The sequence below is a fragment of the Carassius auratus genome, chromosome 11 (genome assembly GCF_003368295.1).
Source record: "Carassius auratus strain Wakin chromosome 11, ASM336829v1, whole genome shotgun sequence".
NCBI classification, from domain to species: domain Eukaryota; kingdom Metazoa; phylum Chordata; class Actinopteri; order Cypriniformes; family Cyprinidae; genus Carassius; species Carassius auratus.
In genome coordinates this window covers 1364037-1382300 of record NC_039253.1, presented here as the reverse complement: position 1 = coordinate 1382300, position 18264 = coordinate 1364037, and the positions used below count along the sequence as shown (strand labels likewise).

General features: G+C 37.1%; 1 protein-coding gene across 2 annotated transcripts; it reads right to left on the bottom strand.

Moving 5' to 3' along the window:
• Positions 1-5226: 5226 nt before the first annotated feature.
• Positions 5227-14613, bottom strand: LOC113110700 (kelch-like protein 26). Of its 2 annotated transcripts, none has more exons than XM_026274842.1 (4): positions 14537-14613; positions 14212-14331; positions 9805-9990; positions 5227-8299 (listed from the first exon to the last, which is right to left on the bottom strand). In XM_026274842.1, exons 2-4 carry the CDS (start codon positions 14259-14261, stop codon positions 6718-6720), a joined length of 1818 nt encoding a protein of 605 aa, XP_026130627.1. In that variant the 5' UTR covers positions 14262-14331; positions 14537-14613; the 3' UTR covers positions 5227-6717. The 2 variants fall into 2 exon arrangements, with proteins under 2 accessions (XP_026130627.1, XP_026130628.1); XM_026274843.1 differs by having other exon boundaries at positions 14482-14559.
• Positions 14614-18264: the final 3651 nt, after the last annotated feature.

Here is an 18264-nt window from a genome sequence, read left to right as displayed (position 1 = left end):
TCTATAGAAAGCTTGAAATGTTTGCTATTAAACTAACCAATTCATATAAAAACTAATTTTATCTGATTATGTAGTCCGTATGAAAAGGTGCATTTCTTTATTGAAGGCACGTCCACAGGACTGAGAAAGCACTAGTTGTGTAATAAATATTTAAAATGTCTTATGTTTTCCTGACACATTCATAATCATTAGGCTACTTTTGCCTGAGCTTTATATGCACTGACTGACTGATAATAGCCTATGCCTTAATGCACATTAAAAGATGGTTTAGTAAGTTATTATATTAAGGAGGAGGTACAGCCATATGTTATAATCTAACATTTTATTGTACCTGATGTTTTTATAATATAATTTGTTTTGGTTTTCTTCACCCAGGGAAAGCATATTAAATTTAGCTCTGTAGCTAATTTTGGGACAGTTTTCTGACTGTCCACTGTCCCTGTGAAATAAAGAATTAAATAAAAACAATATTATAATATTAAAGGTGGTCATCGGATGCCCATTTTCCACAAGTTACATAATTCTTCAGGGTCTTAATGAAAAGTCTGTAACATAGTTTGATTACATTTTCTCAATGGTAGTGTATAAAACACTTTTTTTAACCTTTTTTAAACACTTTTTTCAGAGCAAGCAGTTTTGGAGCATTTTCCTTTAAATGTTAATGAGCTTTGCTGACCCCGCCCCTCTATTCTGAGCTGCTGTCGGATTGTTTACTTTAGCCGCATTTATCGTGAAACTTGCTAATTAGCAGATTATTAGGAAACGTGATTTGCAAATATTCATTACAAAAAAATTATACTCACTTCTTCAGGAGGTGAGGCTCACGAATGATTCCTACGAAGATGGACACATTTATGTAGATCGGGGGCACATTCCCTTCAGAAACAAATGTAATCCACTGTGTCTTCAGCAGCTCAGATGTAAGGAGTAAATGACGACTGCTATGTTCATTATTACATCCAACAACAGAACACCTCAATGCTTAGGAGTCATTCTTGTCTACATCTGCTCCAGTGTTGAAACAGTGATGGACTGATGACAGTCACTCAGGGCGGAGCTAAGGTAAGACGCCAGTCCAGTCTGTGCTGAAACGCTACTGTCAATCAAACTATCGTGGGAGGGGCCTGTCAGTGTGATGTCACACAGACAGGCATCTGAGCTCGGCTCAGTATGAAAAAATGGTGAAGATTTAAAGGGGGGGTGAAATGCTCGTTTTCACTCATTATCCTGTTAATCTTGAGTACCTATAGAGTAGTACTGCATCCTTCATAACTCCAAAAAGTCTTTAGTTTTATTATATTCATAAGAGAAAGATAGTCTGTACCGATTTTTCCCTGAAAAACACAACCGGCTGGGGGCGTGACGTGTGGGCGGAGCTAAAGAATCACGAGCGTCAGTCGGCTTTTGTGTTGAGAGCGTTTGGAAGCTGTGACATTACCGTGAGGACAAAACCAACCAAAACAAACCATGGCTAACAGTCAGATTCAGCGTATATTTATGATCCAGAGGCTAAAATTTAACAAGAGCAGCATCAGTTTGCTTAGCGGTTTTGGAAAATGACTAAGTTCAACTTTGTCGTCTTTTTTTTTTTTAAGCTGTACATGTGGAAAGTGCAGTTTGATGACAACAACTAAGGTTGTTTACTTGATGTGCTTACGCGCTGATAGCTAAGTTAACAACACAGAGATATTTGAAGCAGTTTTACTCACCGCCTGCGGTTCCAACACACGATCGAGACCCTTTTTCATTGGGACTGCATTATCCTTAAGAAATAAACGATGTGCAAATCTGGTGTCAAACTGGGCCTTGTTTGTAAAACAAGCATCTTCGAAATGCAGGGGAACAAACACAAACACTTACACAACTCCGTTGATGCTCTGTAAAAATAAACTCCATCCACTGGTCCCTTAATGCTGTTTCTCTTTTGGTAATCTGTGAAGGGTTGTCTTGACCTGGCAACCAAAAACACACTCCTTTTGTGACATCTCGCGTCGCTCTCGCTCCGATCAGTGAAGTCTGTTGTGCTCTCAGTGCTCTGCTATACGGGAGCGCGCGCTCTTCCGGCAGAAGTGCCTCAGGACCCATATAAGGAAATTCCGCTCCATCTGACGTCACACATAGCCATACTCGAAAAAAACTTTCCGAAACCGGAAGGGGGATTTTTGGAACAGAAATACTCCTTCAAACGTACAACTTAATTTTTGAAACTTTGTCCATGTTTAGCATGGAAATCCAACTCTTTAACAGTGTAAAAAACTCAGTATGCATGAAATAGCATTTCACCCCCCCCCCCCCTCTTAAGTAGATTAAGAAAAAAAAAAACACTGGGTGGATTTTTTCCATTATAGGGTGGTTGTGTACACACACTGCCAACACACATTTCAGTTCAAGCAACTTGTAAAAGTGCATGTAGCACCCCTATAATCAATTTAATATAAACGTGCGACTAGTAGATCCTATGCTTAGCTGGGGGCAGGCTTACTTGGAACTATGAACCGATCCATTTTTCAAATAAAAAGCTATGATATTATACAAAATGTGCGCCTGAAAATCATGTCACATTTTATTGAGTTCTGCATGTGTAACCAGGTGCGCCATAAGGGGCCGTACAATTAGGATGATTCTAAGGGCCCAACCCTAGACTGAATAAAAACTAGTGTCGGGACTTTAATGCGTTAATTGAGATTAATGAATTACACAAAAAATAAAGCGTTAATTAAGATTAATTAATTACAGAAAAAAAATTCCCGCATTTTTAATAACCTATTTTTGCACCGCGGAACGTTTCTCACTGGATGAGTTTCGGCGGGACCGATTATACTGAAGCACCATCTAGCGTTCGCATATCACCGCAGCACATCTCAAGTATCACCTCAACGCAAAACATATAGCAGCTAGCGTGGACTTTACACTTTATGTTGAACTATGTATTATTTTGTTGGTGCAACAGTTTATGTTGAACTCTTTATTGTTTTGGCCAAGGTTATTGAGAGTTGGACTTAGTATAATATGGCCTCTTAAGCAACAGAGAGATGTTTTCTAATAGTCATGGTTTCCAATGTTCTGAATGTAATTGACAGAATTGTGTTTTATTTAAACACTTTACAGAAGGTTCCAGCACCTATAAGCTTCCTGAATTTCTGAAATGTACTATTTCTAAATTGTTTCTAAATATGCTATTGCTACACTTAATGGCAAAAATTTAACTGGTCTGCTAGACTTGTTTGAACATAAATAAACAATATTTTGTTGCTTAAGCTTATGTATTCAGTCATTATTCAATGGTATACTATAAATCCATGTGAAAAAAAAATGTATTCTCACTGTTCTCAGGTCAAATATTTATATGCGATTAAAATGCGATTAATTTCGATTAATTAATTACAAAGCCTCTAATTAATAAGATTAATTTTTTTAATCGAGTCCCGGCCCTAATAAAAACATGGACGTAGTGTCTGTGATGACACTCGTAGGTTTCTGAAGAGTGTTTTTTTGAAGCGCAAAGTTGGCGGAGCCATGAAAGGCAAAATTAGCTATATAGACCAAAACCACTTTTTGCACCAGGCTGTAAATATGTTTTTTTTTCTTCTGTAAAATTGTGCATTTTAACATGGGGAGTCTTTAGGACCGACTCCCTTCTGCAGCCAGCCTCAAGTGGCCAGTCGATGAATTGCAGTTTTAGTCACTTCCGTGTAGGTTTCACAAGAGATTGGGAAGGTTGTCACTTGGGCTGATGATGGAGGGGTGTTCGCCTATGGGTTTTTTCAGGTTTTATAAAGTAAACTTAAGACTTTTAAAACCAAATTAAGCAACCGTGTTTATTATAATTTTTTTTTTAAACCAAGTAAAGAAAACATACATTTCAAACTTTTTGCTGTTACGTTCTAATAACACTGCAAATGAGCGACACTCTTCATCAGTATTTTTGCAACTGCAAAGGTTTCAAATTGACAATTTGTTTTAGAATTATGAAATATTGTTTTCTGAAAAACTGAACTTTATTTTATGATTAAAGAACAATTATATGCCAATGGGATATGAGACAGTTTATACATTTATATAGAAGAGAGGCTATTGTAAATGATTTGTACATCAATTAAAAAAAATGAGAATTATTATTATTTATTTATTTATTTAGACCACACTGTAACAGACACAAAATAGCAGATGGATAAAACAAGAATAAAAATGTAATTTAACACTTGGAAAACAAATATGTAAAAGGATAAATGCAAAAAATACTACCAATACAAATACATTCAGTGTTATTTAGTAATTACACCACACACTCGAAAGATTAACACGTAACTTTGTACATCATAATCATAATTCAAAAAAATTTACTGAATTTTTTTATTTTTTTATGTAACCACATGCTTCAGATGTCCATAAATGCACTTAAACAAAGCATTTACTTGAGATCGAAAATTGACAATTAAAAAAAAAATATATTGTAAAAGCTTGTTGAAATTCCAGACTTAAGGAAAAGGTTGTTTACACAGAACCAAACAGCACTTTGCTGTTCTGCGGGTGCTTTTATCAGGTTGATTAAGGCTGATCTGTGACTTGGGTACAAGATTGAAGGCCATTTGTTCATAAGACCCAGCTAAATTACTCAAAAGTCTTACCAGATATTGTCCATATTTATGTGTCCATTTTACATCAGCATGTAAATGAGTCCTGAGCTAAGGGTGACAGTCATTTACTGCTGTAATCATGGTAAATTACCTATCTATATACATACACAAAATCTAATTGTGTTGTTGGAAAGAACAGATGTTTCGGACAGCTTCATGGAATCTAAAAAAAGAAATTAAATAAATGTAAGAATAATCAAACAAATCATACTATTAAATGTTTATATTAAAAAAAAGATCTTTTTTTAGAATGTATTATTTTTTTACATATTCATACTCTAAAAACATGCCATCACAATTTCATTACAAAAAGTTTGTGCCATAGGTCCATTTACATGATCCAGTCCCTACTGTATAATACTGTATATACAGTGTAAATTACATGTTCAGAGAAAACAATGCCCCTCAGTTGTTCAGTATTCAAATCACTGATTTACCACGTTGAATATTAAAGTGCGTAATGAAATGTGCTTGTTCAGTTTGAGAGAGCAGAAAAAAAAAAAAAAAAAAAACCTTAGATAGGTAGGTACATTATCATCCAGTAAAAATATCTGAATGGAAAGTATAAAAAAAAAAGAAAAAAAAAATATCTTACAATGAGGTATAAATATTTTAAATGTCCCCTAAATTGTTAGGAAAAAAGAGACAAAACTTGATCATGACAAAAGAGTCATGAGAATTTTACCACTACTGCTGCTTAATGGTAGCAAAGTTTTCTGAAATAATTTGCCAGTTTTTAATACAAAACATTTAAAAAATGAAGATTATGATGAAAGAGAATTAATATCAGGAACTTGTCACAAACTAGGTTAATAAAGCATCACAAAATATATTAACACCTGACACTACATTTTGCTAGTGTTTTTTCTACAAATGATCACAAAACAAACATGAATTTGCCTGAAAAGTGCAACATATAGATCAGGTCTATGGTTTTGCATTAACTCTCAAGATCATGTCATTTAGAGGAATAAGGCCTATGCTGTGTTTGGGACCATCCGCATCCGAAGCTGTGATGTATAGAGATCTGATCTGTACCCAAGAGATTCACACACTGGTAAGCTACAAGAAGAACCAGAGCCAGCTTTACATCTTGAGAAGAGCAGGCTAAGGTTCAATATTTCATTAACTTCATTAAGTGCTGGCAAAGTGAAAAATTTTGTCAGAATTGTAGCTGGAGGACCAAATTCAAAATATCATACTGCAAGAATAAAGTTCTGCAAACTCTTTTCTCTCAGAGGCTAATATTGATTAAAATTGTTCAGATGTCAACCAATTCATTGAGCTATCCAAAAATTAAAAAAAAATGACAAATTGAACAAGTTTCGTTTATTTAGTCACACCATGAGAACAGGCCATAAATCCTTCACGAAGTCATGATGACATTGCTTTTGTGTTGCTGGCCCATTCAAGTCTGTCATCAATGCAAATCCCACAGGCACTTGTATGAAACCCTCATTAGTATGAAACGGGACAATCTACAAGACGGGCCAAAGACAACATTACTGCATGAGAAGTGTGCAGAAAGATGCTTTACATTCTCATAAATCAAATATAAAGACAATGTGCTTAGCGCTGGGAGGGTTGTTTGGGGAGGTACAATAAGTGTAACAAACTATTCCCACAATAGATTCTTAAAAAAAATGAAGATCTCTTTCCCACTCATCTGTCTCGCTGTTATAAACTTGCACTTACTTCTGGAAGTTTATGTTGTGTTGTGAATACATGTAGGATATTCACAAAGATAAAGATGTGATGACATTGCTTGAATGATGTGGGGCCATTCAAGTCTGCCGTCAGTGCAAATCCCATAGGAACTTGCAAAACCCTCAAATAACATTAAACGTGTCAATCTACAAGAAGGGCCTTAAATGAAAATACTGCTTGAGAAAGATGCTGCACATTCTCAAATAGTGTGTTTTATATCGTTGTGAAAAAACCTTCAATCATGCATGCTTCAACAACAAAGACATAACATTATAGCTTTTCAATAAGACAAAGCTTATTAAACCATTACTTTCACTTCAGTCCGGGTGGACTGGAACCGTAAGCCTAAACAAAATGCAAATGCAATATGTGCTTAGCGCTGGGTGGTTGTTTGAGGAAGTACAATAGGTGTACAAGCTATTCCCGCAAAAGATTCTGGAAAATGAAGATCTCTTTCCCATTCATCTGTTTCTGTATTATAAACTTGCACAATACTAGTGACGTTATTGAGGTGCCAGTTGTATCCTCCGACTATAAAGATCTTTTTATCTAGCAGACAGCACCCAGCCTCTGATTGACCAGCTCGCATTGGACTGACTGTTGTCCATTGATCGGTCTCTGGAATGTAATACTCTACAGCTAGCACATCGAAGCAGCGGTCAACATGGTCCATTCTGCCACCGAGTGCATAAATACGGTTATTCACACTGATCATAGCATGCAAGACTCTTGGCTCATTCATAGGACACTTAAAGTCCCACTGATCAGAAGTCGGATCATAGCAATGGAGAGTCTTCTTATCCTCCACAGACACACCGTAACCTCCTGAGACGTAGAGTTTCTCACCGCACGTCACTCCGGCGTGACCCCAGATCCGCCTCTTGAGGGAATCCACATGAGTCCACTCGTTTTTCCTCGGACAATAGCACTCTACAGAGGACAAGCTGCCAGACCTGTTGCGTCCTCCAGTAGCGTAAAGTTGTCCATGCAACACATTGAGCTGAAACTGAATACGGCTCTCCTGCATGGATTGGATTCGAAGCCACTGGTTCAGATGGGGATCGTAGCGGAAACAGACATCGACCGCGCCCTCTCCACTGCGATACTGCAAATGCTGCCCACCCACGACGTACACAAAATTGTCCAGGACCGACACACACGCATGGCTGCATCCCATCTCCATTTCAGTCAACTCTTTGAACTGTCGCACTGTGATGTCGGCTAGATAGTAGACTTTGCCGCTGACTGTCCGATCGTTGTCGGTGTAGGGCGTTCCACCGAACGTAATCAGCGAAGTGACGTCTGAGCGAATGGAAGTTCGCGATGATTGCATTTCGTGCTGTCGGAATGGAAGGATCTGATAATTGAAGGCCTCTAGGAGAAAGTGTCGACATTGCACATCCTCCACCATGATGTCGACAGTTTGGACGCTGTCCACAAGTTCAGACGAACGCATTAGCGGGAAGCGCACGTGACAGAGCACTTCGCTGGCCGCTGCTCGTCTGGACGCGTCGTGCTGCAGCCAGCGGATTGCCGCGTGGAACAAGTCAATCTCACTACAGTTCTTCAACTTGTTGCTCTGAAGGAAGAAAACCAGTCGTTCCTTTGGAATGTGAAGGAAGTCGTCCTCCTGAGCGATCTGCAGGAAGTGACGGAACGTGAACGCATCGACCGACTGTTTCAGGGACGAGAGGCTAAAAGTAGTGGCCATCTGGCCGATGTTTAGACAAGTCTCAACACTCATGGCTGATTTCAGGAACTCCTCACAAAGCTCCACCACAGGCACCATCTGCAGGAAGACGGCTGCACCAAGAACATCCTGAATGCAGTCCAAGTCCAGAGTGACCTCAGAACTGTAGGCAAAATCAATAATGTGCTTCAGTCCTCTGGCTGAAAGACCTTTTAGCTCGATGGTGTTCTGGTTTGACTCCTTCATTCCTCCAGTAAACATGGCTCTGAATGGATCAAGAAAAGATTTCACACTTTTATCAAATGTGCGGCAAAAAGAGGGGATCTCCATACTTTTAAGCTAAAGTGCAACAGTGACCCCTCCCTTTTTAGCACCCTTGGTTCTGGAATTATTTTTCTCCATTCATTTTCTACACAGGGATTTAAAAACAATCTTTAAAGCTGCAGTAGGTCACTTTTGTAAATATATATTTTTTACATATTTGTTAAACCTGTCATTATGTCCTGACAGTAGAATATGAGACAGATAATCTGTGAAAAAAATCAAGCTCCTCTGGCTCCTCCCAGTGTCCTATTGCCATTTGCAGAAATGCATCGCTCCCGTTAAGAAACAACCAATCAGAGCTGCGGTCCGTAACTTTGTTTTATGTTCAAAATTAAGAAAAATGTATATAATAAGCGAGTACACCATGAATCCATTTTCCAAACCGTGTTTTTAGCCTGTCCTGAATCACCAGGGTGCACCTATAATAAGTGTTTATATTAGGACTATTTTAGATTGCTTCGGGGGTACTGCGGCGGAGTAACCCAGTACCTTTGTGATTCTTCATAGACATAAACAGAGAGAAGTGGTTCCGGCTACAATGTTCTTCTGCAAGACGCAAGCAGTTCTGTTTATTAACCGCTAGAGCGTCAAAAGTTACCGACTGCAGCTTTAATAAAGAGTCTTGAACCAAAACAACATTACAAGCTTGACAAATGAGGGCACAGTTCACAGAAGATGCATTCGTCCATTTGTGTCTACAATCTCTGGTTGTTTAAGTGCTATTTGGGAGTAATGGGAGATACATCTTCTGAGTTATTAAGAAATAGGGACTTTAAGAAAGAGCTGCTGATGAACGGAAGTAAACTATTAATGGTTCTATCAAAGTAAAAAAAAAAAAAAAAAAAAAGCTAGAAGGTAGGATGCACTGAAATTGAACATTGAGAAACAATATTAGTGTTCATTCATTTTAATTGTAGAGGAATTAATTTAAATCTTGAGACTTTGTAAATAGTTAAAGAGGGAAAAACTGGTCATCATACACTAAACACTTGAGAATCACACACTACCAGACTTTCATTACTCTGAACACCACAAACTCATGAAGAAACTTGTGCATTGTTTCAAGGAGACACATCTAATCAAAACAAAGTGTTTTAAAATAAACAACTGGATGGATTCATAGTCTGAAGCTAAAAAAATTAAAATCGATGAGTCCATGACCATCATAAAACTGTGATATTCTATTAAATCACTCAACTCAAATCTACAGATTCTCGCTCTTTTTTTTTTTTTAACAGATATTGTGAAGAACAACCCAAATTCTTTATAATATCTTCTTTTAAGTTCAACAGAAATATTCATAAAGGTTTGTAACAACTTGAACTTACGACGAATTATCTGTACACACATTAGTCAAGTTAATTAGTCATTTAGACTTAGGGCTAGTCATTAACCTGCCATTTGCAGCTCAGTTGGCTGCTGCTAGCAAACAGTGCATTGTCTCACCTGAAGTAGTCACTGCAGGAGGCCAAAACCGCTTTGTGAACCTCAAATCGCTCGTTGTCAATGGCCAGAACCACATCCAACAACTGACCTTGATCGCGCAGAGCAGACAGTCCCCTCAGGAGAGTGTTGCTGTGGCTGGGGGCCGAGAAAGTACAACGGAGCGTGCTGTTCTTGTTGTTAGCCATGCTGGAAGAAAGAGAGAGAATCAGTTTACGAGGAACTGTATCTCTCGCCACTCCCTGATCATTGTCTCTGGCTTCAGAGTCAACAGAACTTCACAAGTGGCTTGATAAATCTGCTGTATCCTGACGCTTCACATGTCTAGGTTTCTATACTGGTGCATCAGCATGATCCCTGTAATGGCACCTACTTTTAAATTATTCAACAGAATGGATAAAGAGCCAGTTTGGATACAGAACACCTAAGCCTAAAAAATATCAAGCAACAAGTGACCTAAACAACTGCCAACGTCAAATAGCTCTTGTGATGACAGTGCATATATCAATTTTAATTGTCATTGCTCCTAACCCTCATGTTCTATTGAGACAGACACTGCATACTTCAATGTTTCATTTCCTATATGTTCCAATGCTATATATATATATATATATATATATATATATATATATATATATATATATAAAACATATTTAGCAAGTCATACTAGTGCGTGTGTGCCATTTCAGTTTTTCTCCAAAAATCAGCATGATTAAAATGTGATATTAAGTTACTACAAACAATAATTTAAATTACAAATACAAAATGTTGCAGAATAATATAATATATGAATGAATAATAGCCTAAAGAACCTTTGTGCCAAAGGGGTTCTTTCTTGTCATCATAGAACCTTTATAGAACTCCAATGAACCCTTTTTTCTAAGAGTGTGTTGTCATAACGTTCACCTTGGAGATTGAAAATGTTTCTTTTTTGAGATCCCAGGAGCCCAAATTCAGACCCAGAACAATAAAACCCACAGAAGAGGTGGGAGTTCAAATGAGGAATCTTTAATATTACCAAACTGCAGGGAGAGGAAGAGTAGATATAAGTCATGATCTGCAAATTAACCACAATCTTATGTGATCCGTCCACCTCAGAGAAAACCAATGTTGAGCTGCTGCAAGAGCTTTAGAAGCACAGCAGCTGTGGTCAAAGAGTTCTCGTGTGTTCTGATTGGTGGATTATGATCATGAGTGGATAAAGACTAGAGCAATCAAATAGTGAGAGAGTGATCTGCTCACCTGGTTATGTTCGTGGATGTTTCGACGTGGAAAGCAGTTCGGAATGGAAATATTGAAATTTTGTTAACAACATGCTTTTCATACCTTAAAATAATCACTAAATGCTATGAAATTAGAGAATCATTTGAGTCAGTTCGGGAGTACAGAGCGTGATTCATTTGAGTCAGTTCGGGAGTTCGTAGCGGGTTCGCGAATCATTTGAGTGAGTTTGGGAATCGCGAATCATTTGAGTCAGTTTGGGAATCACGAATCATTTGAGTCAGTTCGGGAGTTCGTAGTGGGTTCGCGAATCATTTGGGTGAGTTTGGGGATCGTGAATCATTTTAGTGAGCTTGGGGATCGAATAATTTGAATCAGTTCGGGAGTTCGTAGCGGGTTCGCGAATCATTTGAGTCCGTTTGGGGATCGCAAATCATTTGAATGAATCAGTTCGGGAGTTCGGAGCGGGATCGCGAATCATTTGAATGAATCAGTTCGGGAGTTCAAAGCGGGTTCGCGAATCAGTTGAGTCAGTTTCGGGATCGCAAATCATTTGAAATCATCAGTTCGGGAGTTCAAGTATATTCAAAAACTAAACAAATCGTGCCTAACAAGTGCACGCACCTAGGCTAATGTAAAGTTACATGATGAAGTCATACTAGTGCATTTTGAGTGCGTACTTTCACTGCATTATTCGGTGTATTCAAATGCATTTATGAATGCATGTGAATGATCACAAAATTCAAGATATGGTGGTTAGAAAATGTATATATTTATATCATTTTATGTAGTTAATCAATAATCACACGAAGAGTGCCATTTCAGTTTTTCTCCAAAAATCAGCATGATTCAAATGTGATATTAAGTTACTACAAACAATAATTTAATTACAAATACAAAATGTTGCAGAATAATGTAATATATGAATGAATAATAGCCTAAAGAACCTTTGTGCCAAAAGGGTTCTTTTTTGTTATTATAGAACCTTTTTAGCATAAATGGTTCTTTGGAGTTGAGTAAAGAACCCTATGGTTCTATATAGAACCTCAATGAACCCTTTTTTCTAAGAGTGTGTTGTCATAACATTCACCTTGGAGATTGAAAAGGTTTCTTTTTTGAGATCCCAGGAGCCCAAATTCAGACCCAGAACAATAAAACCCACAGAAGAGGTGGGAGTTCAAAGGAGGAATCTTTATATTACCAAACTTCAAGAAAATTATCTTAAATAAAGCAGATAATTTATTTGGCTATAAAAGTATCAGAATTTATACATTTATAAATCCTATATATATCTGCTTATATATCTGCTTTAATTTAGATAATTTTCAAAGCTTGTAATTACAAAGTAAGCATGTAATGTAACTAATCCTATATAGTAATTTCTATTTTCTGTTTTGGATCAATCTGGCCCCAGAAAACTGTATATTTGTAAAACAAAAAATATACAGTATAATCAAATGCTAACATGTAACAAATTACTGCATATATTCATGTTTCATATTTGGGACAGTTTTATTTAAAAACATTTAAACAATGTTGTCAAATTGAAATGAGAGCATCAGTTCTATTAAATCTAGGGTCATAAAAACCTTAAATGAATTCATAGAGGTTTTAAATTTGGGATAGAAGAACGGGATAAAGTCTAATGTGATTATTAAAATATAAAAGGCCATGATTTCAATAAATAAATGTGAGTGAGCAATGTCCAAATGCAGTGCTGTTGCGCATTCAATGGGCTCACAGTTTCAGAGCATTTATTCAAACAGATTGTCATAAATAATCATCAGTAGATCGTAAACAATGTTTACTTGATGGTGTTTATATTGTAATAGACTGAAGATGGTTGTAAGAGTGCTTATTTTTATCGCTTCTTTCCTTCTGAATGAACAGCTGCAATAGTAAAGCATACACATTTCACAAACAGTGTAATGTCACATTATTTCATCAATTCTCATTGCAACTCTAAAGTTTTGTTTATGCACTCCTTCATTTTTCAATATAGGAGAACATGTGCTCCTTGGAAATAAAGCAAGCATCAAGCCCTCATGTCGTTAAGTATGCTTTTGGGGCCCTGAATTCTACCAGATAGTATGTAAGGGTTAAAAGGTTCTTATTATAAACATTTTGAAAGGTGCACTCAGTATGTTTCTGTGTACATTTAGCTGACTCTTATACTAACTGCTGTATGTTCCTGCTCTGTGCTAGATTTATCTTCAACTTTTGAAACAAACATTTGTTGCATTGCTCCATGAGAGATTGCTTGTTTTAACATTTCATTTATTGATTTATTTTACCTCAAACATATTCTGTTTCGACTGTGTCAGCATTCACCATCACTGTAGACTATGCTACAGCTTATAGGTTATCATATAATGTCAAAAATAAAAAACAAAGTAATTAACGGTAAATTAGCATGAGACTACAATCCCATAAAAGCTGCGATGGGAGGGTAAAGTTCTCACTTCCATAAAGATCAACAAAATCTATAAAGAGAAGTGCAAATTTGCAACTATCCCTGCCATCTCAAGGACAAAATGGATTAAGACATGCTTTTTTATGGGTGCAATAACAGTGCAAATGCTAATAAACTGACTAACGTAAACCTTAGTAAATCTCATTTATTTAAATACTTTCCTCCCATAGGTTTTGTGTCTGAAATGGAAACACCAATTAAATGCATATGCAATAAGTACAGCTGCAAAAATAACAGGCTTTTTCCACTGTCCATGGCTTAATTTTTCCTAGTGTGTCTTTAGTAAATCAATAAACTTTTTGACCTCACAATATTATGCTGTACAGCATGAATAATAGATAGCCTACTACATTAAACAGTGTTAATAAATTATTAGTTTTTCAAAAATTCATTTTAAATGAGCATTAGAAGTTAATCTAAACGTAAATATAAGGCAAAGAAGTATGCACAACTACATATCCAACATTAACCATTCTCAGTAAATGCAAAAAATCTTTAATATGGTACAGCTAAAAGGGCATTGTTGCACAGCTGGCCATGATAGAAAGAAATGCTGTAGACAGCAAGACGGCAGAATAAAACAAATGTTTTTTTTATTTGTATTCTTTTTTTATTTTTAATCTCGTGTTGCATTATGGGACAAACCTATGCATGCATGCATGCATGCATCAAACGCATTGCATGCAAAATCTGATGCTACATACATGCATTCCTACCTGCTTTGAGCTCGACTCGCACAGAACTCCACACCATCTGACTCCGCCATGCTCAGCGAGGACGAGGATGAGGAAGGTCATCATGTGAAGAAGCCCAAATTTCCGCTAATCATGCTCAATCTTAATAAAATACGAAATGCAAGACGCGTCATTGACAAATAAACAAACAACCCACATCACACTTTACAGTTTCGAGTGTATAGACTGCTTTGAGACAGTGAGAGAGCATTAGTAAGGAAAGTAATGATTTCTAGCCCATAAATACTGTACGGCCTGTAGTCGAGGACAATCCAGGTGCTGCTGACAGAGTTCAGCTCGAGCTTACCTGCGCGCGCCTCTCACCCTATGCGCAACCCCGCGGTTGCTGCTGCGCGCTCACGAGCACACCAGTCTTCTTCTTTTCTGTTTTTCATTTGCAACCATCGTGAATTTGCGCATTACCGCCACCTTCTGAGTGTGGAACAGAGTTGAATATTCTTTTAGTGCTGTCCATGGCTCTGGTGCTGTTCACACGATTAATTGCGATTAATCATATCCAAAATAAAAGTTTTTACTTTATATAAATGTGTGTACTTTATTTATTATGTATATATAAATGCACACACATACAGCATAAATGTACATGCATATATCTATGTTCACATAATTTATATTTAGCTCCCAAACTCTGGAATAGCCTTCCTGATAATGTCCGGGGTTCAGACACACTCTCTCTGTTTAATCTAGATTAAAAACGCATCTCTTTCGCCAAGCACTCAAAATACTGCATCTCTTAAATTGTGACTGCAGCTGTATCTGATCAAATGCACATTCTTATTCTTTAGCTCGGGTTAAACTAATTCATTTTACTTTGTTGGAACAGCAGCTACGCTAATTATGTCTCCATTTGACTCTCTGTTTTGCCACAGGATTTACATCCTGTGGTAACTACACTCTTAGAAGAAAAGGTTCTATATAGAACCCTAAAAGGTTCTATCAGGCGCTAAGTATTTGGATCCCCTAAAAGGTTCTATATAGAACCCTTTTTAAGGGTTCAATCAAAAGAACCCTTTAGGGTTCATTGTAACCAGGAAAAAGGTTCTATATGGAACTTTTTAGGGGTTAATTCATGATTATTTATTTTGTCCTTTCCGGATTAAATATTTCATATAATTGACAAACATCAAGACCCTAAAATGTAAAAATGTAATTCACATAAAGAAGTCACCCATGAATACTGAAAAAAAGCACACCCAAAGTGCATAGAACTAGTCATTTAATTATAATAACAAAAATAATTACTATTACTGAAAGAATGCTACCGTAATTTCAAATATTCAGACAGTTTTTTTTTTTTTTGGCTTCTGGAGAGTTTAAACAGGTATTGCTCTACAAAATTCATCATGTGAGTGATGTGCTTGGGGTATTCCACACTGAATGTAAAATAAGTAGCAAAGAGGCACTCTATTGCCTCCATCACATCCATTTCTGCGCTCACAATGCTGGCACCCTCCATATTAATTCTGGCTCTTTTTGCATGGAGGGGGTTTGAAGCTTCATGAAAAACTATAGTCGGAGTTGGCTTTACTGATTCCTGCAAGTTGGAAAGAATAAATTATTTGTGAAATAACTTAGAATCTTGCATACTTTCTTCCAAACAATTAGGGATGTGACTTATAGTCCGAAAAATACTGTAAACTTGCAGCTTGATTATTGAAGAGACACTACACAAACATTATTCACACATGCAGTTTCTCACTTTCTCTCTGTTGTTAATTTAAATATAAATGCTATTCGTTCAAGCTACATCATTTCTGTATCTGATTTAAAGCATGCAAGTTCGGGAGTTCGGAGGGGGTTCGCGAATCATTTGAGTCAGTTCGGGAGTTCGGAGCGGGATCGCGAATCATTTGAGTCAGTTCGGGAGTTCGGAGCGGGATCACGAATCATTTGAGTCAGTTTGGGGATCGCGAATCATTTGAATCAGTTCGGGAGTCCGTAGCGGGTTCGCGAATCATTTGAGTCAGTTCGGGAGTTCAAAGCGGGTTCACGAATCATTTGAGTCAGTTTGGGGTTCGCGAATCATAGCTGCATGGATAGGCATTTTTAACTAATTTAGTAGCTAGTTCTAATTAAGTTTTCCAAGCGTGTTTAGGTGTGATATGTGAACTCGTATTTTTTGTTTTAATTATGTGCCTTTTAACATTATCAAGTATATTCAAAAGCTAAACAAATCATGCCTAAAAAGTGCACGCATCAAGACTAATGTAAAGTTACATGATGAAGTCATACTAGTGTGTGTGTGCCATTTCAGTTTTTCTCCAAAAATCAGCATGATTAAAATGTGATATTAAGTTACTACAAACAATTATTTAATTACAAATACAAAATGTTGCAGAATAATATAATATATGAATGAATAATGAGCCAAAAGGGTTCTTTCTTGTCATTATAGAACCTTTTTAGCATAAAATATGGTTCTATATGGTTCTATATAGACCTCCAATGAACCCTTTTTTCTAAGAGTGTTATGTTGTCATAACGTTCACCTTGTAGATTGAAAATGTTTCTTTTTTTAGATCCCAGGAGCCCAAACTCAGACCCAGAACAATAAAACCCGCAGAAAGGTTGGGAGTTCAAAGGAGGAATCTAAATATTACCAAACTGCAGGGAGAGGAAGAGTAGATATAAGTCATGATCTGCAAGATTAACCACAATCTGATGTGATCCGACCAAATCAGAGAAAACCAATGTTGAGCTGCTGCAAGAGCTTTAGAAGCACAGCAGCTGTGGTCAAAGAGTTCTCAGTTTGGGAGTTCGTAGCGGGTTTGCAAATCATTTGAGTCAGTTTGGGGATCGCGAATCATTTGAGTCAATTCGGGAGTTCGTAGCGGGTTCGCGAATCATTTGAGTAAGTTTGCGGATCGCGAATCATTTCAGTCAGTTTGGGGATCGCGAATCATTTGAATCAGTTCGGGAGTTCGGAGAGGGACTGCGAATCATTTCAGTCAGTTCGGGGATCGCGAATCATTTGAATCAGTTCGAGAGTTCGTAGCTTGATCGCGAATCATTTGAGTCAATTCGGAGTTCGTAGCGGTTTCGCGAATCATTTGAGTCAGTTTGAGGGATTGCAAATCATTTGAGTCAGTTTGTGATCGCGAATCATTTGAATCAGTTCGGGAGTTCGGATGCGGATTGCGAATCATTTGAATAAGTTCGGGAGTTCGTAGTGGGTTCGCGAATCATTTGAGTCAGTTTGGGGATCGCGAATCATTTCAGTCAGTTTGTGATCGCGGATCATTTGAATCAATCGGGAGTTCAGAGCGGGATCGCAAATCATTTGAATAAGTTCGGGAGTTCGAAGCAGGTTCGCAAATCATTTGATTAAGTTTGGGGATTGCTAATCATTTGACTCAGTTTGGGAGTTCGGAGCAAGTCAGTTCGGGAGTTCAAAACGGGTAAATTCTATTTCAAATGGATTACATACAGATGAGTGACTTCTGGGGCTTTGTTAGACTAGTCAGTTGGAACATTTCTTTTGAAATGTTAATGAAATTAGTTGTTGCCCAAATCCCTAGTAGAAAACCAGTACATTATTTCAGCTGATGAGGTTTTGACTCCCAATCAGAATCCACAACCCTATTATAGACCTTATGCTGTTTTGACAAAGGCCTAATATTATTTTTATGTCACATGCCTCTCTTTCGTTCAGAGTGCAGACGTTTGAAGAACTGGATCAGAGATTCATTCTCACTTTCACTTATTCTCACAAGATTGATGAGATTATTTAAATAAATATCAGTGTTTCAAATGTATAAGAACCTATATTCTGGGAATAACCAGTATTAACCCCATTGGAATGAATGGAATTTATTAAAAACAGTCCAAAATGATGAAACCTACATCTTTATTTGTAATGGAAACAATAAGTCCAAACAATTAAATGTTCAGTTTCAGATGAAAAAAAGTGTTTTTATGTGTTTTTATTATTATTATTATTATTATTATTATTATTATTATTATTATTAGTATTATTATATTTGATTTGGCCAGCAGCGGCCGTGTATGTACATA

Bases quoted from the DNA above. Each gene is read 5' to 3' on its own strand.
- LOC113110700 (XM_026274842.1), bottom strand. From the start codon at position 14,261: ATGGCGGAGTCAGATGGTGTGGAGTTCTGTGCGAGTCGAGCTCAAAGC. The intron at 9,991-14,211 runs GTAGGAATGCAT...TCTTTCTTCCAG, and splicing joins GCGAGTCGAGCTCAAAGCAG to CATGGCTAACAACAAGAACA. The intron at 8,300-9,804 runs GTGAGACAATGC...TGATCCATTCAG, and splicing joins TCCTGCAGTGACTACTTCAG to AGCCATGTTTACTGGAGGAA.